This window comes from Equus asinus, chromosome 23 (genome assembly GCF_041296235.1).
Source record: "Equus asinus isolate D_3611 breed Donkey chromosome 23, EquAss-T2T_v2, whole genome shotgun sequence".
Classification (NCBI taxonomy): Eukaryota; Metazoa; Chordata; class Mammalia; order Perissodactyla; family Equidae; genus Equus; species Equus asinus.
This window is the reverse complement of record NC_091812.1, coordinates 14,556,666-14,581,427: the sequence shown is the minus strand read 5'-3', so window position 1 is coordinate 14,581,427 and position 24,762 is coordinate 14,556,666. Positions and strand designations below refer to the sequence as shown.

General features: G+C 38.7%; 1 protein-coding gene and 1 long non-coding RNA gene across 11 annotated transcripts in view; one reads left to right on the top strand and one right to left on the bottom strand.

The window, feature by feature from the left end:
* Positions 1-1,481: 1,481 nt before the first annotated feature.
* LOC139041720 (uncharacterized) lies at positions 1,482-14,520 on the bottom strand. Its single transcript, XR_011497466.1, has 2 exons — positions 13,601-14,520; positions 1,482-6,839 (listed from the first exon to the last, which is right to left on the bottom strand). It is a non-coding gene; the product is annotated as an uncharacterized lncRNA (long non-coding RNA).
* Positions 14,521-14,537: 17 nt separating this feature from the next.
* ERCC6L2 (ERCC excision repair 6 like 2) overlaps positions 14,538-24,762 on the top strand; it is a 134,103-nt gene continuing 123,878 nt past the window's right edge. For 3 of the 10 annotated variants that reach the window (XM_044756919.2, XM_014856920.3, XM_044756920.2), the window contains exons 1-2: positions 14,538-15,050; positions 18,650-19,074. In XM_044756919.2, coding sequence (XP_044612854.1) covers positions 15,005-15,050; positions 18,650-19,074 — 471 coding nt within the window. In that variant the 5' untranslated portion in view covers positions 14,538-15,004. Of the gene's footprint in view, positions 15,399-15,842; positions 15,909-18,649; positions 19,075-24,762 lie in introns of those variants that run through there. The other 7 variants (XM_044756917.2, XM_014856925.3, XM_014856923.3 and 4 more) reach the window with 7 other exon arrangements.

Sequence of the window (24,762 nt, the reverse complement as noted above, 5' to 3'; positions counted from 1 at the left end):
AGAATCTATTGGGGTTGGTGCTTTTTATTCTTTCTTTCTAAATTTAAAAATTCCTAAAAATTTTAAAACTTTGCATTTTACATTTGGTTTTTCATTTACTTGAAATTTAATTTTATGTGTAGTGTTGGATAGAAATTCAACTCCATTTCTCTTCCCTGTGAAAAAGCAATTGCTTCAGTTTTGAACAGTTATTTCTTCCTTTCCTTTTGATATCTTATCACAGCTGTCATGATTATTCTTGGCACTGTACACTTTCCCTTTACAATTCCCTTGTTAAAGTCCAGGGGGAAGACACTGACAGTAGTTTGATAGAGAATAGCATCGAATCTATAGATTATCATGGGAGAAAGCTGACATCTTTATATTAAATTTTCATACTGTGAACATAGTATATCTCTTTTGTGTAGGTTTCCAGTAGTTTTATGATTCCTCCTATGAATATTTTGCATATATTTTTAAAGATAAATAGTAGCCGTTCTTAAATATTTTTCACTGCTACTATAAATAGTATCTTTTAAAAATTGTATTTCCCAATGTGTGTTGCTAGTGTATAAGAATGCAGTTGATTTTTATAAACTGCACTTGCACCCAAAAACCTTGTTTAATTCTCCTATTCTAAAAATGTATCTGCTTATTCTCTTGTTTTTTATGTGAATGCTCATATTATTTGTGACTAGTAGTTTTTTTCTTTTTCTTATTGTTGGAAAATACACACAACATAAAATTTACCATCTTAACTATTCTTAAGTGTACAGTTCAGTGGTGTTAAATACATTCACAGGGCTCAGCCTGGTGGCATAATGGTTAAGTTCGCACACTCTACTTCAGTGGCTTGGGGTTTGTGGGTTCAGATCCCAGGTGTGGACCTACACAACTGCTCATCAAGCCATCCTGTGGCAGTGTCCCACATACAAAATAGAGGAAAATGGGCACAGATATTAGCTCAGGGACAATCTTCCTCAAGTAAAAAGAGAAAGATTGGCAACAGATGTTAGCTCAGGGCTAATTTTCCTCGCCTAAATAAATAAATAAATAATACAGACATACATTCACATCATTGTGCAACCATCACCACTATGCATCCACATAACTCTCTTCATCTTATAAAATCTAAACTCTATACCTATTAAATAGTAACTCCCCATTCTTATCTCCCTCCAACCCCTGGGAACCACCCTTACACTTCCTGTCTTTATAATTTTTACTACACTACGTACATCATGTACGTGGAATTACACAGTATTTGCCTCTTTGTAACTGGCTTATTTCACTTTGCATGATGTCTTCAAGGTTCATCAATGTTGTAGCATATTGAAGAACTTCCTTCCTTTTTAAGATGGAATAATATTCCATTGTATATATGTCCACCACAGTTTGCTTATACATTCATTGGTCAATGAACACTTGTGTTGCTTTCACATTTTAGCTATTGTCCATAATGCTGCTATGAACATGGGTGACAAATATCTCTTTGATATGGCTCTCAATTCTTTTGGGTATATACCCAGAAGTTAAATTGCATAGAGTAATTCAATTTTTTTGTTTTACACAGCTGCTGTACCATTTTACATTTGCACCAACAGTGCTCAAGGTTACATTTCTCCACATCCTCTCCAACAATTATTATTTTTTGTTGTGAAGGTTTTATTCCATTTTCTTGTTAGAGTGAACAATCCTAGCGGGTGTGAGGTCTTCCATTTAGGTCCCTGATCAATTTTGGGTGAATTTTTGTACATGGTGTTAGGTAAGAGTCCAACTTCATTCTTTATGGATTCATTCATGTGGCTATCCAGTTTTCTCAGCACAATTTGTTGAAAACACTGCACTTTTCCCATTGAATGGATTTGGCACCCTTGTGGAAAATCATTTGACCATATATGTGAGAGTTTATTTATGGGCTCTCTATTCTATTTCTTTGGTCTATATATCTGTCTTTATGCCAATACCATACTGTTCTGATTACTTCAGAGTTGTAGTAAGTTTTGGAATCAGAAAGTGTGAGTCCTCCAGCTTTGTCCTTCTTTTCAAGATTGTTTTGGCTATTCTGGGTATCTTGAGATTCTATATGAATTTCGGGATGGTTTTTTTTACTTCTGCAACAAAAAGGTATTGGGAGTTTGATAAGGATTACACCGAATCGATAGATCACTTTTGGGTAGTATTGACATCTTAACAACATAAAGTCTTCCAATCCATGAACTTGAGATGTTTTTCCATTTATTTATGTCTTTAATTTCTTTCAGGAATGTTTTGCAGTTTTCAGTGTACAAGTCTTTCATCTGCTTAGTTAATTCCTAAGCATTTTATTCTTTTTGATACCATTGTCAATGGAAATGTTTTGTAATTTACTTTTCATATTGCTCATTGTTTGTATATGGAAATGCAACCGACTTTTGTGTGTTGACTTCGTATCCTGCTACTTTGCTGAATTCATTTATTATAACAGCTTTTTGTACGTGTCATGTCTTCAGAGTTTTCTACATATAGGATCATATTATCTGCAAACAGATAATACTTCTTCCTTTCCAATTTGGATGCCTTTTATTTCTTTTTCTTGCCTAATTGCTCTGGCTAGAACTTCCAGTATTATGTTAAATGGAAGTGGTAAAAGTGGTGTCCTTGTCTTGTTCCTGATCTTAGAGGAAAAATGTTCAGTCTTTCACCATTGAGTATGATGTGAGCTGTGGGTTTCCCACAAATAGGCCTTATTATGTTGAAGTATTTTCCTTCTATCCCTAATTTGAGTGTTTTATTGTGAAAGGGTGTTGAATTTTGTCAAATGCTTTTTCTGCATCAACTGAGATGATTGTGTGGTTTTTCCCTTTGTTTTGTTTATGTGGTGAACTACAATGATCAAATTTTGTATGCTGAACCATCCTTGCATTCCAGGAATAAATCCCACTTGGTCATGGTGTATAATCCTTTTAATATGTCACTGAATTCTGTTTACTAGTATTTTGTTGAGGATTTTTGCAACAATGTTCATAGGGATTTGTCCTGTAGTTTTCTTTTCTTGTAGCGTCTTTATCTGGCTTTGGTATTAAGATTATGCTGGCTTCACAGAATGAGTTAGGAAGTGTTCCCTCCTCTTCAGTTTTTTAGAAAAACTTGACAAGGATTGGTATTAGTTCTTCTTTAAATATTTGATAGAATTCACCAGTGAAGCCATCAGGTCCAGGACTTTTCTCTGTTGGGAGATTTTTGAATGCTGATCTCATCTCTTTACAGGTTATAGCTCCAGTCAGACTTTTTATTCTTTCATTATTTAGTCTTGGTAAATTTTGTGTTTCTAGGAATTTTGTGTCCTTTTCATCCACATTATCCAATTTTTTGGCATGCAATTTTTCATAGTATTCTCTTATCCTTTTTATTTTTGCAGATTTGGTAGTGGTAGTCCCCACTTTTATTTCTGATTTTAATAATTTGAGTCTTATCTCTTTTTTCTTAGTCCATCTAGCTAATGATTTGTCAATTTTGCTGGTCTTTTCAAAGAGTCCACTTTTGTTTTCATTGATTTTCTCTATTATTTTTCTACCCTGCATTTTGTTTATCTCTGCTCTAATTTTTATTATTTTCTTCCTTTTGCTAGCTTCAGGGTTATTTGCTCTTTTTATAGTTCCTTAAGTTGTAAAGTTAAAGTTATTAATTTGAGATTTCTTTTTCGGTGAGGAAGATTGGCCCCAAGCTAACATCTGTTGACCAATCTTCCTCTTTTTGCTTGAGGAAGATTGCCCCTGAGCTAACATCTGTGACAATCTTCCTCTATTTTGTATGTGGGATGCCACCAGAGCATGCCTGATTAGTGGTGTGTATGTCCACACCCAGCATCTGAACCCATGAACCCCGGGCCACTGGAGGGGAGCACACAAGCTTAACTGTCATGCCACTGGGCCAGACCCTCTACTTTTTTTATGTAAACATGTGTAGCTCTAAATTTCCCCCTTAGCACTGCTTTCACTACATCCCATAAGTTTAGGTACCTTGTGCTTTTGTTTTCTATTAGTCTAAGTATTTTCTAATTTCCCTCGTTATTTCTTTCTATATTGATTGGTTGTTTAAAAGTATATTGTTTGATTTCCACAATTTTGTCAACTTTCCAGTTTTACTTTTGTTATCAATTTCTAACTTCATCCCATTGTGCTCAGAGGAGATATTTTGTATCATATTTTCTATGACATCTATCTTTTTAAATCTATTCAGACTTAATTGTGGCCTATTATATGGTCTATCCTGGAAAGTGTCCCATAAGCACTTTAGAAGAGCATGTACACTGTTATTGTTAGGTAGAGTGTTCTGTATGTCTGTTAGATCTTGTTGGTTTATTTTGTTAAGTCTTCTATTTTATTACTTATCTTCTATCTAGTTGTTCTATCCATTATTGTGAGTGGGTATTGAAGTCTCCAACTATTATTAGAGATCTACCTATTTTTCCCTTCAATTCTGTCAGTTTTTGCATCATATATTTTGATGGTGTGTCATTAGATGCATAAATGTTTATAATTGTCCTATTTTCTGCTGTATGGACCTCATTAATATATAATATCCTTCTTTATCTCACAACTCATTTGATTTAAAGCTTTCTTTGTCTGATATTAGTACAGCCACTACTTGCCCTCTTTTGTTTACTATTTGCACGGAATATCTTTTTTCATCCTTTCATTTTTAACCTGTTTGTGTCTATGGATCTCAAACGAGTCTCTTGTAGACAGTATATGGCTGGTTGATGTGTTTTTCTCCATACTGCCAATCTCTGCCTTTTACATTTACATTTAAAGTAATTACTGAAAGGGGGACTCACTTCTACCATTGTGCTATTTATTGTCTATATGCCCTATAGCTTTTTTTGTCCCTCATTTCCTGTATTACTGTCTTCTTTTGTGTTTAAATGATTTTTTTTGTAGTGAAGTATTTAAGATTCTTTGTCATATCTTTTTGTATATATTTTATAGCTATATTCTTTGTGATTACCATGGGGATTACATCTAACATCTTAAAGTTATAATGCTTAATTTGAATTTATATCAGCTTAATTTCAATAACATAGGAAAACTCTGCTACTTTACAGCATTGATCCCACCCCTTTTGGTTTCTGATGTTGCAAATTTATACCTTTATACATTGTGTGCCCATGTACAGAAACTAATAATTCTTTTTTTTTTTTTAAAGATTGGCACCTGAGCTCAATCTGTTGCCAATCTTTTTTTTCCCTTCTTCTCCCCAAAGTGCCCCAGTACATTTGTATATTCTAGTTGTAGGTCCTTCTGGTTCTGCTATGTGGAATGCTGCCTCAGCATGGCTTGATGAACCATACTGAGCAGTACTAGGTCATCACCCAGGATCTGAACCAGCAAACTTAACCACTTAACCACTCGGCCACAGGGCCACCACTAAACTAATAATTATTTTAAATAAATTAGTCTCCTAAATTATGTAGTAAACAAGATTTGGATTGACAAAACAAAGTTATAGTATTACTAGCCTTTACATTAATGATTTTTTTCTTTAAATGTATTAGTCTCTTAAATCATGTAAAAAACAAACAAAACTTATAGTTACAAATCATTATTAGAATAATAGTAGCTTTTATAATTTCCCACATATGTATCTTTATTGATATCTTTATTTCTCCATATGGCTTTGAGTTCCTGTTCCCCTCCAGGACTCCCTTGAGCATTTACTGCAGAGCAGGTCTAGTGGTCATGAACTCTCTCAGCTTTTGTTTATCTGAGATTGCTCTAATTTCTCCCCTACTTTTGAGGGGCAGTTTTGCAGATATAGGATCTTTGGTTGACGGTTTTTTCTTTTAGCACTTTGAAGATAGCAGCCCACTCTCCTCTGGCCTCCAAAGTTTCTGATGAGAAATTTGCTGATAATCTTGAAGATCCCCTGTATATGATGATTTGCTTCTCTCTTGCTGCTTTCAAGATTCTCTCTTTAGCTTTGGCTTTTGAAAGTTTGACTATAATGTGTCTTGGTGTGGATCTCTTTGAGCTTCTCTTACTTGGAATTCATTAAGCTTCTCAGATGCTTATATACATGTCTTTCATCAAATTTGGGATGCTTTCAGCCATTGTTTCTTGAACTTTTCTCTCTGCCCCTTTCTCTCTTCTCCTTCTGGGACTCCCACAATGTGTATTTTGGGCCACTTGATGGTGTTCCACAGGTCCCTTAAGGCTCTGCTCACTTTTCTTCAATCTTTTTTCTTTCTGTTCCTCAGCCTCATTTCCACTGTCCTATCTTCAAGTCCACTTATTCTTCTGCATGCTCAATTCTCCCTTTAAATTCCTTTAACAAGTTTTTCATTTCAGTTATCGTGTTTTTCAGCTCCAAATTTTTTTTGTTTTTTTAGTTTTTCTATCTCTTTATTGTTATTTCTATTTTGTTCATACATTTTCTTGACTTTCTCCACATCTTCCAGTGGTTCTTTGAGCATCTTTAAAATAGTTGTTTTAAAGTTTTTGTCTAGTATATCTGCCATAGGTCTTTTTCAGGGATAGTTTTTGTTGATTTATTTTTTCCCTTTGAATGGGCCATAGTTTTCCATTTCTTTGTATGCCTTGTGATTTTGTTGTTGTTGTTGAACAATGGACATTTGAATCTAATAATGTAGTAACTCTGGAAATCAGAGTCTCCCCCTTCCCCAGAGATTGCTGTTTTTTTTCTTATTATTTTTGTGATTGTTGTAGGCTGTCTCTGTGCTGAAGTCAACCTGAGATGTAAACTTAATATCTTCTCAGGTGTTAGAATTTTGAGTCTTTCCCTGGGCACATGTGGTCACTTTTTAATTTTCCCCATTTATGTAGTTGTTTTTGGATGTCTTAGTCTTTAATGTCTGGCTCCTGAAAGGGGAAAAAAGCAAACAATGAAATGAAAGAGGGGAAAAAAAGGTTGCTGGCCCTTTAAATCCCCAGGACATCAGCTTCAGCCAGAGGGGAAGGGGCTTGTAACAATGGGAGGAGGTGCAAAAATAATGGCTGCTGCCTGTTTGTCTGCACCGCTGTGATCAGAAGCAGCAATCAGTGATCAGAACACAGATCTCCAATATTTGGAGGACAGAGTCCTTTCTGCCCACCTTAGCCCCCACGCTTTGTGCAAGCTTCTCAAGGAACACATGCACAGCAACCTGCCACAGTCTGGGGGTAGGGGATGGGTCACTGCTACTGTGCTAAGATGTGCAGTTAACCAAAATTAACCAGAATTTACTGTCTAAGTCTTCCCCTGGAAGTTGAAAGCCTTCAACAGACTCCAGACTTCCAAAACAGTTACATCAGGTAGATTCTGCCAATAAAGTTGTTGTCTAGGTGGGAGACAGATTCCTGGGCCTCCTGCTCCTCCGTTCATAAAATCATGAATTTTATAAAATGATTTTTCCATCTATTTAGATGATCTTAGAATTTTTCTTCTTTAATCTGTTAATAAATTGCACTAGTAGATTTTTTGACTTTCAACTATACTCACATTCCTGAGATAAACTTAACTTGGTCATGATGTATTAGTAGTATTATTGTCATTATTAAATTCAAGTCACCAGTATTTTGTTTAGAAGTTTTGTATCTATAATCATAACTAAAATTGGATTGTAATTTTCATTTGTCATGTTGTCCTTATTAGATTTCACTGTCAATGTTTCACCAAGTTAAAATAAGTTGGGGAATATTCTTTTTTTTTTTTTTTCCTATTCTCTGGAAGAGTTTATGTAATACTGCATTTATCTATTCCCTTGAATATTTAGTAGAATTTGCCTAGATATTCATGTGGATCTGTTCTTTTCTGAAGAGGCGTTTTCAACTACTGACTCAAGCGGGTTTTTTTTTTTATAGTTTTTGTGTGTTTTTTCATAGTTCTTTTTTCTACATAGTTTTGTTCAGGGTATCTTTTCCTTTTTGATACATTTTAAGGAAATATGCATTTAAAAAATTTGGCATGAAATTGTTTATAGTGCACTCCCATATTTTTCTAATCTTTGAATTGTCTTCTGTTTTGACCTATTTTTCATTCCTAATGTTTATTTGTATCTTTTCTCTTTTTTCTTGATGCATTTCACCAGTGGTTTGCCTATTTTATTGCTCTTTTCAAAGAGTTAACCTTTGGCTTTATCATCTCTATTTTTTATTGCTCTTTCATTAATTTATTTCTTATTTTTCTTCTATTCTATTTAGGACTAGTTTGTTATTCTTTTTGTAACTTACATTCGAAGCATACATCATTAATTTTCAGCTTTTCTTCTTTCTCAGGATAGACATTTCTTACCCCTTAAGTACAAATTTCCTACAAATTTTGATACAGTCTTCCCATTATTGTTCAGTTCTAATGGATGCTGAAACAGCATGAGATTCATGAGACAAAATCAGAATATAAATGTGTTAATTTGCTACATCGCTCATTGAAACCCACTTTGAGGGCCAGCTTTTCTCCATATCCTTGAAAGAAAATTAGGAAAAATCATCTGAATCTTCTGGTCTCTTTCAATAATAAAAAATCCTGTGGTCATGTCTAGCCACTAGACAAATAAGCAAAAAGTCTCAGCTTGGCAGTTAAGTCCACTGTGATATTAAAATTAAGACTTCAACACTGATTCAAACTTAAAATTCTTCCCCTACCAGAGCTCACAACTGCTACAGGTGAGTTGTGTGTAGTGGAAAAAGTAGGGGTGATTGCTTCTTTTATATGATTTATGCCTTTGCCTTCCTCCTCTACTTACTAGGCTGCTTCTGACTTTTCCAGGATTGATTTGGGAAAAGAAGATAAAGGACAGGAAGGGTCTTATTTAACTAGTACTGCCATGAGATTGCATAGGCCTTCCTTGGACATCTTACTCCCAAAAGATGCTTTCCTGTGTTCTTCAGAGTCACTACTTTACCCCTATACATCCAGCTGTCCAGGATCCCTGTTGGAGTCATCTTGAAGTCTCTGCTGACTTTCTATCATCTAAGATCCACATCTGCTCCAGAGGAAATGTGCATCCTTTTGTCACAATAAACTCTGGGAGTAAGGTAGTCCCCAAAGTATCCACCTTTCCTAATCAACTTCAGAGCAGTTAACCAGCCAAAGTACTTGCTTTTCAGATTTCTAGAATTGAGTCAAATAGTCCACCATATCTCACAAATTCCAGGAGATGTATACTAAACTTTCCAAGTGATCCCTGTGAAGACCCTTTTGCTTGTCTTGAGGTGTGGGACTTAGCATTGTAACAGTTCTATCAAAAACATCTTCTCTTCTTCTGGTCTTCTATCCCCATCCTCTAATCCCTCCTATCCAACCCTTTTATGTCCTCAATGTACATGAGGAAACATATCAGTAAAGATTTTAACTACTCACACACAAACACTTTTATCTAATACTTCCATTAACTGAAATTTCTAGGGGCCTAGTTCTGTTGCATGGTTTTCCTACTGGCTCTTGTTCATGGTGGCTTGCTGTTGTGTGTTTTTTGCAGTTTGGGGTTGTGAATTGTTTGATAGGACTTTATCTCTGGGCATTTTGAGGAGTCTTTGTTTTAATGTGTTTTCTTTTAGAGAGAAGGTGCTTGCTTCTTTCTACCAACCCAGATGCAACTAACCGGGCAGTACATTATGCTATTATCTTGGAATGGGGTTTCCTAGATCATGCACATTATGTGAATTCAAATCCTAAATCCATTTGACGGCATGGCTGTGGTTTCAAAATGTCAGAGGAAATTCATACACACTTCTGTCCAAAGATCCCATGCCAAGACAGACAAGTCTCTCTTCTACATCTTCCCCGTTTTCTGCTCTCCAGATTTTTCTTCTGGCCCAATTTTCACTGAGGGTGTTACCTTTCAAGGTTTCTGATTTCAGATGAGAGTCTCAGTTCTAACTTGGGATCTTATGAGAACTTAAGAGCATGTCTTCTGTTCCCACAAGAATGTTAAAATTCACATCTTTTGGTAAGTGAGATGGGTAAATGCCTCCAGGACAGTAGTGGCATAAGTGTCAGTTAATAATCTAGTTTTCAGCTCCCTCCTTATTTTCGGCCTATTAGTATTTTACATACTTTTTTGCAATCTCAGCTATGTATTCTGAATATTTTTATAAAAGTATTTTAACCTGTAGCTAGCCCTGATCTAGTGTTTAAAATTCGGCATTCTCACCACCACAGCCTGGGTTCATTTCCCAGGCAGGGAACCACACCACCCATCTGTCGGTTGTCAAACTGTGGCGGCTGCATGTTGCTGTGATGCTGAAAGCTCTGCCACCGGTATTTCAGCAAGGTCACCCATGGTGCACAGGCTTCAGCAGAGCTTCCAGACTGGACAGACTAGGAAGAAGGACCTGGCCACCCACTTCCAAAAAAATTGGCCATGAAGACCCTAGGAATAGCAGTGGAGCATCATCTGATAGAATGCTGGAAGGTGAGAGGGTGACGCAAAAAGATCGGTCAGGGTTCTGCTCTACTGTACACAGGGCTGCTAGGAGTGAGAATCAACTCAACAGTACTAACAACAAATTTCAAACTGAAGTTCTTGGTGTTTTGTCGCAGGATTTTTAGGCGTATTATCTGATATGAGATATGAAATATTAAATGAAATAGAATCACAAGTTTCAAGTTTTCAAATCTAAAAATATCTTCTGTGAAATAATATTTTTATATACGTATCACATGGGAATGAGAATCAGGAATCATGTTCTAGTACTGATTTTGTGGGTAGATAACCTAACATTTCTCCAACTATTTTATTATCTTTAAATTAGAGCACTGGATCAAGGGATCCCTAAGATTCCCTCAAGTTCTAATATTCAATGAGTCTATGAAGTAAAAATGGTATTGGTGAAGGGACAAGATGTAATAGTACTCATCATATTCCTAACATGAACCCGCTATTCACTATCTTTCACTATACCTTGCTCATACCTCAAATTATCCTTTTGTTGACCTGAGTTTTTTCTTTTGTTTTTTGTCATAAAAAAAAACACACATAAAATTTACCTTAACCATTTTTAAGTGTGTAGCTCTGTCATGTTAAGTATATTCACACTGTTGTACAACATCAACTTTTAAACTTTAAGGTTTAGGTTACTTACTAGCAAAGTATACATCTATTTGTACCATCTCTACTTTGCCTTCACTCATCTCTTCTTTGTTATTCCTTTCTTCCCCTTAATACATGGCTGGAACACTGTATCAAGGGAGAAATGCTACAGCCTAAAATCATCTAACTGAAGGTCTAAAACTCAATTTCTTGTGTTTTCTTATTTGTCAGTTTCTTGTGTTCATACTGCTATGGATTGAATGTTTGTGTCCCCTCAAAACTTAGGGCTGAACTCCTAAAACTCAACGTAATGGTATTACAAGGTGGGGCCTTTGGGAGGTCATTAGGTCACGAGATGGAGCCCTCATGAATGGGATTAGTGCTCCTAAAAACTAAAAAAGAGATACCACATAGCTCTCTAGCCCCTTCCACCATGTGAGGACACAGCAAGAAAGTGCCAGCTATGAACGAGGAAGAGGGCTCTCATCAGAATGCAATTATGCTGATGCCTTGATCCTGGACTCCCCAGCCTCCAGAACTGTAAGAAATAAATTTATGTTGTTTAATAAGCTACTTGGTCTGTGGAATTTTGTTACAGCAGCCCAGATGGATTAAGACATATGCCTATTTTTTCCTTGAGCCTTTTTGCTGGATTAACTCACAATTTTGGAGTCTATGAACCACATATATTTGACTTTTGCAGTGTGAATATAAACTATTTTTTGGTAAAATATTAGAAAGTTTAATCACCTTTCTCAAAGATCTCTTTCATACGCAAGTATAGTCATGTTTCAATGAATGATAGGGATATGTTCTGAGAAATGCATCGTTAGGCAATGTCATCGTATGATCAGAGTACACTTACACAAACAGATGGTATAGCCTACTATACATCTAGGCTATATGGTACCAATCTTATGGGATCACTATAAATATGTGGTCTGTCATTCACTGAAACATCGTTATGTGGTACATGACTTTAATATTCTTTTGAAATGCCTATGCTGTCATCATCTGTGTTTTTTCTTTTTGTATTTTTAATAGGCTTGATTTTGCTAGATTCTCCTTTGCCAATGGTTTTGCACGTGATTTAGTTACCCAGAATAATTTGCATTGACTTCAGGAATTCCTCAATATTTACAAGACTTTCAATTTCACTTTGCAGTGATTAGCATTACAGTCTTGAATGTTTACAACATCAGCACCTATACAAAGATGTCATTGCGATGGCCTCAGACAAAAGCTACTCTTGAGTGGAGAAGGAATGTTTAAGAATGTCTAATTTTGTGAGGCACCTAATTTGCTAAAAACATATTTTTATGTCATGATTATTTCTTCTTCACTATGCATCATATGGTGGTGAGGTTAAATAACACTCAGAAATTGAAGTCCTTTCCTCTTCTGTTAGTCACAAGAGTATTCCTTCAACCAGATGATCTCTTTCATTAAAATCAAATTTTACTTCTGAATCTGTCTTATCACTTCTATTCAGAGGTCAGCTCTTTAAGGATCAACATCCTAAATCAAGGGACCCCTAGAAGAATACAATTTTATACAACTAATCCTTTCAGTGGGGGAAAAATGAAACTTTGTCTGCGGTCCTTGTAGGAAAAAAAGTAAGCCTGACTGAAATTTCCAATTGCCATTGATTTAAGGGACAATGTGAAAAGAGCTTAAGTAAAATAGATGTATTTTATCAATTTCAAAATGCAGATTTTTCTCTACATTAAAAAATTTCCACTATCAGGGTGGATGTTAAAATCAAGAGTTACAATTATAATAAGCAGTTTTTTCCTCTTTTGTCAGCTGTACCTAAATAATATGCCTTATGACCCATGGTGTTTTAAGTTAGAATCTAGTCTATAATTCTAATCTAAGTAATAATGTACTTCTATTAACCAAAATATTAAAGGGAAGCAACGGCTATGCAGAATGTGCAACTTTCAAGTGGACGCAGTCCATGGATAACAACAGTAATAGCAATACATAGTCATTACTACTTATTTAATTCCTACAATAACGCTTTTTAGGTAGGTTACTGTTATCAGCCTCTTTGCTGTCACGGGTGAGGACACTGAAGCAGTGAGGTTAAATGACTTAACCTCCTAACCACGTGTGAGGGCCAGCAGCTCACACACACCGGATGAATTAGGTGCTTCTCATGGATACAAAGTTTCTACCCGCTGGTAAACAGAAACAAGTGCTATTCTAGATGAAGCTTTCTATGAAGACATACTGTCAATTCCTAGTATTTGTCAAAAAAAGGCTATCTCCTTATAAAGCAAACAGCCATAGTTTTCCTCATTAGGATCCTGTGATGGGACGCCTGGGAGGAGCGGTGCTTGGCGGCCCAGGGTTCGCAGGTGGGATCCCGCCAGGACACAGCGCCGCTCATCCAGCCACACTGTGGCAGCGACCCACAGAAAACAGAGGAAGGCTGGCAACGGATGCTAGCTCAGGGCCAATCTTCCTCACAAAAATTTTAAAAAAGATCCTGTGGTAGACAGAATAACAATGCCCCAGAGATGTTCACATCCTAATCCCTGAAACCCATGAATATGCTACTTTACATGGCAAAGGGGCTTTGCTGATGTGATTAAAGGTACAGACCTTGAAACGAGAAGAGTATCCTGGATTATTCAGGTGGACCCAATCTTATCACACGAGCCCTCAAAATAAAAGAATCTTTCCCAGCTGCGATCAGAGGCAGATGTGATTACGGAAGGGTCGGACGTGCAACACCCCTGGCTTTGAAGAGGGGAGGGAGGTGGCCACGAGCCCAGGAACGTGGACAGCCTCCGGAAGCTGGAGAAGGCCAGGAAACGGATCTCCCGTCGAGCTGTCCGTCGGACAGCACTCCCGTGCCATCTCCTGCCACGAAGCCCGTGGTGGCTTGTTACAGCGCCCTGGACTCAGCACAGGCCCATTCGGGCTGACCCAGCTCCAGGAAGCGCCGTGCGGGCCAGGCGGGCATTCCGACACGTGCAGGGCCCCGTGTTGGATGAACACTGTACAGCGCATGGAGAAGCGTTAGATAAACCGTCTCCATTAACCCGTTGGTGGCAGGCTGCCCCGAAGATGCCCACAAAAGCAGCTTCATGATTTGCTTAGCGTCTTCCCGTCACGGATCATCCAGACGGCCGGCAGCCTCAGACGGCACACGGAGAACGCGGCGAATCTTCAGCGTTTCACCTCGCCCTTGCGCCCAGGCGCCGGCGGCCGGTTCTGCGCCCTCAGCAGTCGCGTACGCCCGGCGACGCCTCAGCATCGAGGGCATCGCCGCCTCCCAGAGCGCCCGCGCGGGCGGCGACACGACGAAGCGCCCAAGCGCAAACAGAAGCCAGAGGCCACGACCCGGGCACGGCGGTCTCCCGCCAGGCCGCCACCCTTCTCGCTGGCCCTTAATGCACCACAGCGGGTCAGAGCCCGCGAACACCTCCCGGGCTCTCTCCTCGCCGCCAGATGAACACCAGGCGGGCAGGCCACATCAAACCTCGCGATACTTGCAACTCGCACGGACCTTGTGTTACAGGCTTCCGGGCGGAGAGACGGCCGGAAGACTGCCCCGCCCTCGTAAAAAACAAGATTTTGTTCTCGCGACATTCCGATGACAGTTCGGAGCCCGTTCTCGCGGGATTTTCCAAGTCAGGGTGGAAGTTGCGGCGGGTGCTAGAGGAGGCCCAGCGCTGAGAGGGAGGGTGGGGGGTCGACATGCCCGTTATGGGTCTTGCCCCGGCGGCGGAGCCCGGGACGACTAGGTGAGCGCCGACTTGCCAGCTTGCATAGCGTGTTCCGGCTCTGCCGTTGCCTCGGACGCCGCCATCCCGCCTCCCTGGGTCCCGCCGGCTCCGCCTTTGCTCCCTCCCGTCCCGTGGCGTCGGGCTCCGGGCGGGCGATGCTCGGAGGGCGGCGGGAGCGGGTGTTGGCCGCGGTCCGCCCGCCGCCTGCTCGCGTGCTCCGCCGCCGGTCGGGCGTTCAGGGCAGCCGGGCTGCCAGGCCCCTCCCCCTGGCCAGATGGATCCCTCTGCCCCGAAGGCCCGCGCGGAAGCCGCCGGCAAAGGTATGAGCTCCGAGCTCGCCTCTCTGCCCTGACACCTGTCCTCCCTGCGCCGGGCTGGTCCACTTCCCGCCAGTTCCCTCGGGGTTAGGGTTTGGGCCTGTGGCCCCTCTGAGTGACAGCTGGAGATCGTCAACGCCTTCCAGGGCAGGGACCAGTTGTTTACGGTCAGTCCTGAGAACCTGGATCTGGAGTCAGGCTGCCCTTGGATCTGTGCTGGCTCTGACAGTTACTTGCTGAGCAGCTGGGCGATCTCCTCATCTGTAAAGCTGAGATCGTTGCTGAGCTCTTGTGATTATTCAATGAGAAGGTGAATGTCAAGCACTTATGTGACCCAGCGTCTAGCCCATAGTAAGCGCTGAGTAAATATTTGATATTTTTATTCTTTATACTTGTATGCTCTAGTTCAGAGTGAATGGGAGAAGTTTGTTGTTAAGTAGATGAATAAAGGTTGCGATGTCTAGTTCAGTTTACTAATTACACAAAGAGCTTAATATATGACGTACTGAGTCAGGGCCGTCACCGAGAGAGGGTTTAAGGAGAGTGTGGTTATCTGCCACAAGTCCTGTAGGATGCCTTCCTGTTCCCAAATTAATGGATTTCATTATGAATAGTGATATAACAAAAGCTACCCTATGTTCAGTGCTTGTTCTGTGCCCAGCAATATGCCAGTTGTTTACCTACATGCTTTCCTTGGAGGAAGATATCGATCTCATTAGATAGATGAGGAATATCATTAATCGCGTTAATAGCAGGAATTCAGAGCTAAAGTTCAGAGAGTAACAAGCCTCAACTCTGCAGGCTAGGAATTGATGACACTGTAATTCAGGGACCACAAATGTAAACACCTACAGAAACCTGGTAAGTGAAAAAGATCGATGAAACTCCTGAGTGGAGTTTACAGGGGCTGGGGTGCTCATACCTCAGTCAAAAGGGTCGGAGTCACTCAGTTCCAGGGAATTGGTCATTCACGTGTGAGCTGGTACAGCTTGGTAGCTACAAGGTCGGTTAGCTTGTTTCAAATCCAGGCTCTGTTGCTTTCCAGCTGTCTGACCATGGGCAAGTTGGTTAACCTTTATCTGTTTTACCATTTGTAAAATGGAACTAATAATATCAGGTATATGAAGTAATAAAAGGGTTGTTGTGAGGCTTAAATGAGCTACTACATCTAAAGCACATACCAGCACACATAAGCTTTCAAATGTTAGTTATATATGAATATTTGTTAATTTTACAGGTATTTGTTTCAAACATTGTTCTAGGTCCCTAGGATATAGCAGTGAGCACAAATTAAGTCTCTTCTGTAGGCAGCTTATATTTAAGTTGAGATAAACAGTAACAGATATTCATATTTTTCTCTGAAAATAGAATCAAGCAGAGTGAAGGAAGAGAATGGCAGGGGATGCTATTTTAGATCGGATGGTCAGAGAAGACACCTCTGAGGAGATGCCATTGGAGCAGAGATCCAAGTGAAGAGACAGAATCAGAAAAGAAAGCCCAGGAGCCTGGAGTGGGAGCTGGTTTGCTGTGTTTGAGGAATAGCAAAGGAGGCCAGTTTGGAATGAAAGAGGGAGAGAGGTTAGGAGATGAAGGCAAAGAGGAAGACAGAGACCAGATCATGAGGAGCCTTAGCCCCAGCCCCTCCATCAGTCCAACAGGAAATCCTCCCAATTTAAACTGTTTGTTCTGAAGTTTGAATACGTAGAGATTCCAGCCCTAGTTCAAGCTTAACTGAATCTATTTAGTTCTAGAAATTATCCAAACTCAGGAACCAAATACCGTTTCATAATCTGTTGTGTGAAGCCCATAAGGCTTTGTACATGCTGTGCCCTCTGACTGGGAACTCCTCTTAGATCTCCTTCCCTTTTACATTGTGTCCTCTGTGCTTCGTTCTCATAGCACTCTGTTCTCTTCTTCCAAAGCACTTATTATAGTTTCATGTTTGTGAACTTTGAGTATCTGTCTCCCTCACTAGAAATCAAGGATCTGTGAGGTCAAGGATGTGTTTTCGTTAATAAATTCAGCATGTTTATTGAGTGCCTACTGTGTGCTGGTCCTGGAGATAAAATTTTGAACAATACAGACATTTTCTTGGAAAGGAAATTAGTCTCTAATGGGAGAGACGTATAAAAACAAGTAAACATGATAATTAAACATTGTGATATGTGCTGTGGAGGCAAAAAAATACTGAGATACAGAATAATGGAGTACTCTACTTTAAATAAGGTGGTCAGAGACGAAATCTCTGAGATGACATAAAAACAGCTGGGAGAAGCCCTGATTAGTATGTTTGAATCAAGGGAAAAATTGACAGATTAAGTTGGAAAGGTAAGTAGAGGCAGATCATATAGGAACTGACAGGCCATGGTAAGGCGTTTGGACTTTATTCTTTGTGCAGTAGATAATTATTGAAAGGTTTTAAGTTAAAGATTTACTAATAATTTATATTTCTAAATAGTCGATGTTGCTGCTATGTGGAAAATGGCTTGTAGCGGGGGAATAGGGGCAGGAGAGAATGGTTAGGAGTCTATAGCAGTAATTTAGGAGAAAGCCAAAGGTAGCATGCCTCAGGGCAGAGATCAGCGAACTACCAGGGGCCCAATCTGGCCTGACACTTGTTTTCATAGATAAAGTTTTATTGGAACACAGCCATGCCCATTTGTTTATGTGTTGTCTGCGGCTACTTTTGTGTTACAAGGGCGAGAGCCAGTATAGCCTGCAAAATCTAAAATAACAACTAAAACCTGACTACAGAAAAAGTTTGCCAACAGTTGTTTTAGGGAGGAAAGTATAGAGACTCCCCTCCCATTCATAGTGCTGTATTTTCTAAATAGAGAATAAAATAGATATCTGTACAGTTAAGCACAGATAAATTCATAGAGAGAAGTCAGACTCTTCAAAGAGTAATGCAGCCTTAGCAGAAAGAGATCTTAGAATCCATCTCTCTTTTAAGAACCTCAACTCTTCAAAAGCTAGAAGGGAAAAAGCTGTGACAAGGCTGGTACAATCACTCTAGCTGAATTGGAGATTCTCTTGGTTAATTGTATACAAATTCAAGCAATGGTTTAGAAGCAGCAGTGTTGACAGTAAGAAGAAACAGCTGTCTCCAGAGAAGGGCGATGGAACAATTTAAAAAAACAGATAGAAGAGTCACAAAAGCGTTCCTGTCCAGAGGATATTAGCTTACTCACTACCAAGTCTTATTCACTATTACTCTACTATATCGTGAATAATACACATAATGGTGATGAGCTGTGCATCAGAGTCACCTTTTGAATTCAACAGTAACAGCCAAACAAGGTAATCAAACCAGATATCCACTGAATCAGAGTCAACAGAGGTAGTGTCCAAAGGTGTATGGGGAGATTATGGCACACGGCCAGGGTGAGAACCACTGGAAATAGATTATGCGATCTTTATTCTGCTTATTATAGGAGAACATCTGATAATATATTTTACATGTCATAAGTATAATTTATCTTGTTTCAGTTATTTGAAAAGGGTATGTATGTGAGGTACATTTTTTTCTCATAGCAGTGAATAGTGAGGTGTTCCTTTATAAGTTAGATTTGGAGACTTTATTTTCTTCTTTGTTATTATAGACATGTGGCATCCAGGAGAACGATGTCTCGCCCCTTCTCCAGATAATGAAAAACTTTGTGAAGCAAGCATAAAATCTGTCACAGTGGATGAAAATGGGAAGTCATTTGCAGTTGTCTTATATTCAGATTTTCAAGAAAGAAAAGTACCTCTTAAAAGACTTCAAGAAGTAAAATCTGTCAAAGATTGCCCCCGGAGTTTTATATTTGATGATGAAGATTTGGAAAAACCGTATTTCCCAGACCGAAAATTTCCATCATCTTCTGTTGCTTTTCAATTATCTGAAGATGGAGACTCTATTCCTTATACTATTAATAGGTATTTGAGAGACTACCAAAGGGAAGGGGCCCAGTTTCTCTATGGACACTTTATCCAAGGAAGAGGATGTATTCTTGGTGATGACATGGGACTGGGAAAAACAGTACAGGTATTTATTTTAATTACTTTATAATTAAAATTCAACAAAGTCAATTTATTATGTACATGAGTGGATACTGTATGCAAATCTCTATTTGTACTCCTAACTCCTGTGGTAGCTATTTCATGTGTTGTGTGTGTGTATGTTTGTGTGTTTGTCTCACTCACTACATAGTAAAGTCCTCAAAGTTAAGGATAGTGTTTATTTTATCCTCAGCGCTTGTTTAGTACCTGTGAAATACATTGTTCATGATACTGTTTCGGTATGACTTGGCTTCATTTTACCTTTGGTGATGCTAGTATTAAGGTATCAATTATGTTTAAAGTAGTTTAACTTTCTTAGTAAGACTTTATGGAAGGGAAGTATTCTGACATTTCTTAAGCTAGAGAGCATGGTTAAATTGATTTCCTGCAAGTCTTTTGTGCATATTGTTTGGAGTTTATCATATTAGAAGTTTCTTAACCTGAAGTCCCTGGGCTGCTGGTAGTTCTAATGGTAGACTTCAGAGTGGCCCCCTATTTTCCTTAAAGTATGCTGGAATTTGTACATGTATCTACTTTTCTGTAGAGAGGATCTATGGTACTTATCTATTGCTATGTAAAAAATTACTCCAAAATTTAGCAGCTTAAAAAATACACATTTATACACATTATTTATACACAGTTTGTGTGGGTCAGGAATCCAGGTAGAGTTTAGCTGGGTTCTCCGGCTCTGCATCTCACAAGGCTGCAGTCATCTCAAGGTTGAACTATAGAGGATTCACTTCCTGGCTCACTTGGTTATTGGCAGGATTCAGTCCCTTGTGGGTGTTAGACTGAGGCCTCAGTTTCTCTCAAGCTGTTGGTGAAGGCCTCCCTGGGTTCCTTGTCACATGGGCCTCTTCGTGGAGCTTCTCACAACATGGCAGCATGCTTTGTTAGGGAGAGCAAGTGAGAGGGCAAGAGAGAACACTAGTAAGACAGAAGTCATGGTCTTTTGTAACCTAAGAGACAGCCCTTCGCTGTTGCCATATTCGTTTTGTTGGAAGCAAGTCGCTGGGTTCAGCCTGTAGTCTACGGGGGAGATTAAACGAGGTTGTGGATATCACGAGGTGGGGGTTATTGGGAGATCTGTCAGAAGCTGCCTGCCACAAAGGTTGTGATCTAACAAGATTAGGGTTCTGAATCTAGACTTCATACCATACAGTCATTCTGGATTTTCAGGAGTGTTTGTCTAGTTTGCATTGTCCTTCTCTGTTTTCTTCCTTATAATTGAATTTAAGCTATTTTATTCATGACACCTCCATTGTTAGTGGAACGCAAAGGTAAGTGAAAAACTAAGTTTAATATATAGAAATAGCCAACTAATGCAACTATGTGTAAAGCTCTGGTATAAAAAGCTACGGTAAATAATTATAATTACAGTGTGTTACCATTAGCCATACTCTCTGTTCCTTTAAACCCAGGCAATGTACATAGTTCTAGGCTTGCACACTGAAGGTGCTAAATAATTGCTTGTGAAATGAATGAATTTACTTTCTCAGAAGAATAGGTGGCCAGAATAAAGAAAGAAGCCTTCAGGAAACGACTGTGTGTGCCCAAGATATGCAGATGAATACCAGAGGAAAATAAATAATAAGGCTCTTCTGTGACTATCTTTACATATACTTTTACTGTTTTTGCCCATTCTAGAATGTTCTTTCCCACACTTCTTTGACTAGCCAACGCCTTTTTATCTTCAAAATCAGAAACATGAGGGTGCTACAAAAAGTGATGTACAGTTTGGAAACCCCCACCCTAAAACTACTAAATACATTTCAAATTCTTCTGCATGTTTTAGGCTCAAATTTAGGTTTCATCTCTAGGCCCCATGTTACAAAGAAATTCTTTGTATTTTACATTTCATGGGATTATTTTTATTTATTTTTTTCTACTTTATCTCCCCAAATCCCCCTGGTACATAGTTGTATATCTTAGTTGCACGTCCTTCTAGTTGTGTCATGTGGGACACTGACTCGATGTGGCCGAATGAGCAGTGCCATGTCCGTGCCCAGGATCCGAACCTGTGAAACCCTGGGCCACCACAGCGGAGCGCACGGACTTAACCACTCGGCCAAGGGGCTGGCCCCATGGGATTATTTTTTAAGTGATTTTACTGTATAATCTTACATTACCTGACACACTGAAATCATTAGAAGGTTTTGAGTTGTGTTATGTGCTGTGAAAGTCTTTGAGGACTCATCTTCTGAAGGGTAGGAAATCGTTTCTATTCTAATTTTGATACTCAGCTGGATTAGTCTGATTCTTGGGGACCTAGTTCTCTGGCTATTGTTCTTGTAACTCAGAGAATAATTTCTGTATAAATAGGTGGTTTGAGAGACTCATTTAAGATAGACCTTCAGTAGATAATAATGACTAAGCCAGTTGAAGAAATGTGAACAATAATCAATGACTTCACTAGAATTTCAAAATGGTCTATAAAAATAGACCATTGGCATTTACTAGTTGAACCATAGTGTTATCTTCTTCATTTTTTCCCTATTTTCTGATATCATCCTTTAAGTTTTCCCCTTTTTTACATTCTAACTTGGCCATAATATGAAATTAAGCTCTTCTTTTTAAAAAAGCTTGTTTTATGTAACAAATAAAGTTTGCTTTCCTCATTTCAAATGTAAAAGTTGGTAAATTTAATATTTTACATTCTTCAAGGGATGAGGATTAAAAAATGTCTATTTGAGGGGCTGGCCCCGTGGCCGAGTGGTTAAGTTCGCGCGCTCCGCTGCAGGCGGCCCAGTGTTTCGTTGGTTCGAATCCTGGGCGCGGACATGGCACTGCTCATCAAGCCACACTGAGGCAGCATCCCACATGCCACAACTAGAATAATCCACAACGAAGAATATACAACTATGTACTGGGGGGCTTTGGGGAGAAAAAGGAAAAAATAAAATCTTAAAAAATAAAAAATGTCTATTTGATCTAGTGATATGGAAATCATTGGTATCTTGAGCAAGAACCTTTATTTTTTTTTAAAGATTTGCAGCTGAGCTAACAACTGTTGCCAATCTTTTTTTTTTTTCCTCTGCTTTTTCTCCCCAAATCCCCCTGGTACGTAGTTGTACATTTTAGTTGTGCATCCTTCTAGTTGTGGCATGTGGGACTCCGCCTCAGCATGGCCTGATGAGCGGTGCCATGTCTGCGCCAGGATCCAAGCGGGGAAACCCTGGGCCACCCAAGTGGAGCGTGCAAACTTAACCACTTTAGCCACGGGGCCTGTCCAAGCAAGAACCATTTTGCTGGAATTTTGGGGGCACAAGCCAGAATGGAGTAGCTGAAGACATAGACACGGGAAGTATGCCCACCTCTTTAAGAAATGTGGCTTTGAATGCGGGCAAAAGTGACCTAGTAGTAGCTGAAGGAGGATGAGATTTTGTGGGAATTTCTTGTTTGTTTTATATCTTTTGGGGATAGGGGTAACGTGTGTATTTTAAGTGAATTGGAAGGATCTGATTGAAAGGGACCAGTTGAATATGCAACATGCATAAATATTCACATACTATACTTCATATGTGCATGTCCATGAACACACAGACCAACATAAATACACAAAAAGATGGAATCACTACTATCTTACAAACTGATTTTTTCCCCAACATGTTATTATGAAACTTTTCAAACGTAAAGAAGATTTGGAAGAATTGTACAATGAATACCCGTATACCCACCACCTAGATTATCTTAACATTTCCTTATACGTGGCTTTGTCACATATCTATCCATCCATCAATCCATCTTTTGTTGCATTTTAAAGTAGCGGATATTAGTATGTTCTATCCCCAAACATTTGTGCATGCATGTCATTAGTTAGAGTTCAATATTTATTTACGATTCTTTTTTTTTCATTTTGAGGTAAAAGTTACAATGAATGCCCAATCTTAAGTGTACTCACCATTCCATGAGTTTTGACAAATACATATCTCTGTGTAAACCAAATAAGCCTTTCAAGATATAGAACATTATCATGTGCCTGCTAGTCCTGCCACCATCCCCAAGAGGCAATCACTGTTCTGCTTTTTTATATCATAGATTTATTTTGCCTTTTCAGTATAAATGGGATCATACAGATGCACTCTTGTGTAAGGCTTCTATCACTTAGCATAATATTTTGAGGTTCATCTATGTTGTTAAGTACATAAGTAATTTTTTTCTTTTTTATTGCTGAGTAGTGTTCCATTGTACATATACAGCATTTTGTGTATCTGTCCTCCTGCTAATTGATGCCTGGGCTATTTCCAGTTTCTATATTTTATGAATAAAACTAAGAACTTTCTTGAACAATCACTTATGTATTCATTTTTCTTGGGTAAATAATTAGAAATGAAATTACTTGGTCATAAGCTGATGTATGTTTAGTTTTATAAGAAATTGCCAAATATTTTTCCAAAGTGTTTGTACTATTCTGCATTTCTACAATGTATGAAAGTTACGGTTGCTCCATATTGTCACAAAATTTGGTCTTGTCAGTCTTATTAATTTTAATAGTTGTGATGAGTGTGTGTGTATATGTATCTTTGTGTGTTGTTTATATACTTTAATAAGGTATAATTGACATATAATAAACTGCATAAATTTAAAATGTACAATTGGATATTTTTTGCATGTTTATGTACCCAAGAAATGATTAGTACAATACCACAATCAAGGTAATGAATGTATCTATCACCCCAAAAGTTTCCTCATGTCTGTTTGTGCCCATGATATGTTCAACACCAATAATTCATCACCTACTATTTTATTTTACTTTTATTTTAAAAACTACTTTTAGTTTTTAATTGCACTAAGAAATTAATTTGGGAAGGAATGCAAAAATCCCAGATTTTTATGAAAATTTTCCAATATTTTACAGAATTCTCACATGTAATTCAACAGGTAATTTGAAAATGACTCCCCTCTATACATTTACATTATTCTTAATTAGTTAATGTAACTAAAATAAGGAATTTCAACTGTAATGCATAGGTTTGAGAAACTGACCTTTGATAACCAAACAGCCCAACTAATAGGAAGGGAGGTGAATGGGCGCTTACTATAGGGCAGTGGTTCTCAAAAGTGTGATCTCTGGACCAATAGCATCAGCATCACCTGGGAACTTGTTAGAATTGTAAATTCTTGGGTCTTACCCCAAACATGCTGAATCAGAAATTCTTGGGGTAGGGCCCAGCAATCTGTTTTAACAAACCCTCCCTGCAACTTGAGGCACACACAAGTTTTAGAACCTTTGCTCAAACTAATGCATGTTTTTCAGAGGGCATGAAAACTGGTTAATGTGATGAGTTGGCTCAGTGAAGCTTGCTTAAGAGTATTTAGTCTATGTGAATATACATGGGATGATGACCATCTCAGTTTTTTAAAAAATATAATTTTACAAATGGAAGTGATATTGGAGATAATCTTGTTCAGTTTCTTTATTTAATAAATGAAGAAACAGAGACACAGGTCTACTAAATGACTTCCCTATAAGGTCATGTACAGGAAGTAACCAATTTCATCTCCATTCCAGTACTTTTTCTCCCTCTACCCTTTGCTGTCTCCATCTTGCAACCTTTTATTTGGCTTTAAATTAACCGTATTTATTTATCCAATCAGTTAACATTTATTAAACACTTAGTGTGGGCTGGGCCCTGTTGATAGGCACTGAAGAGCCTAAGATAAATGCACACGA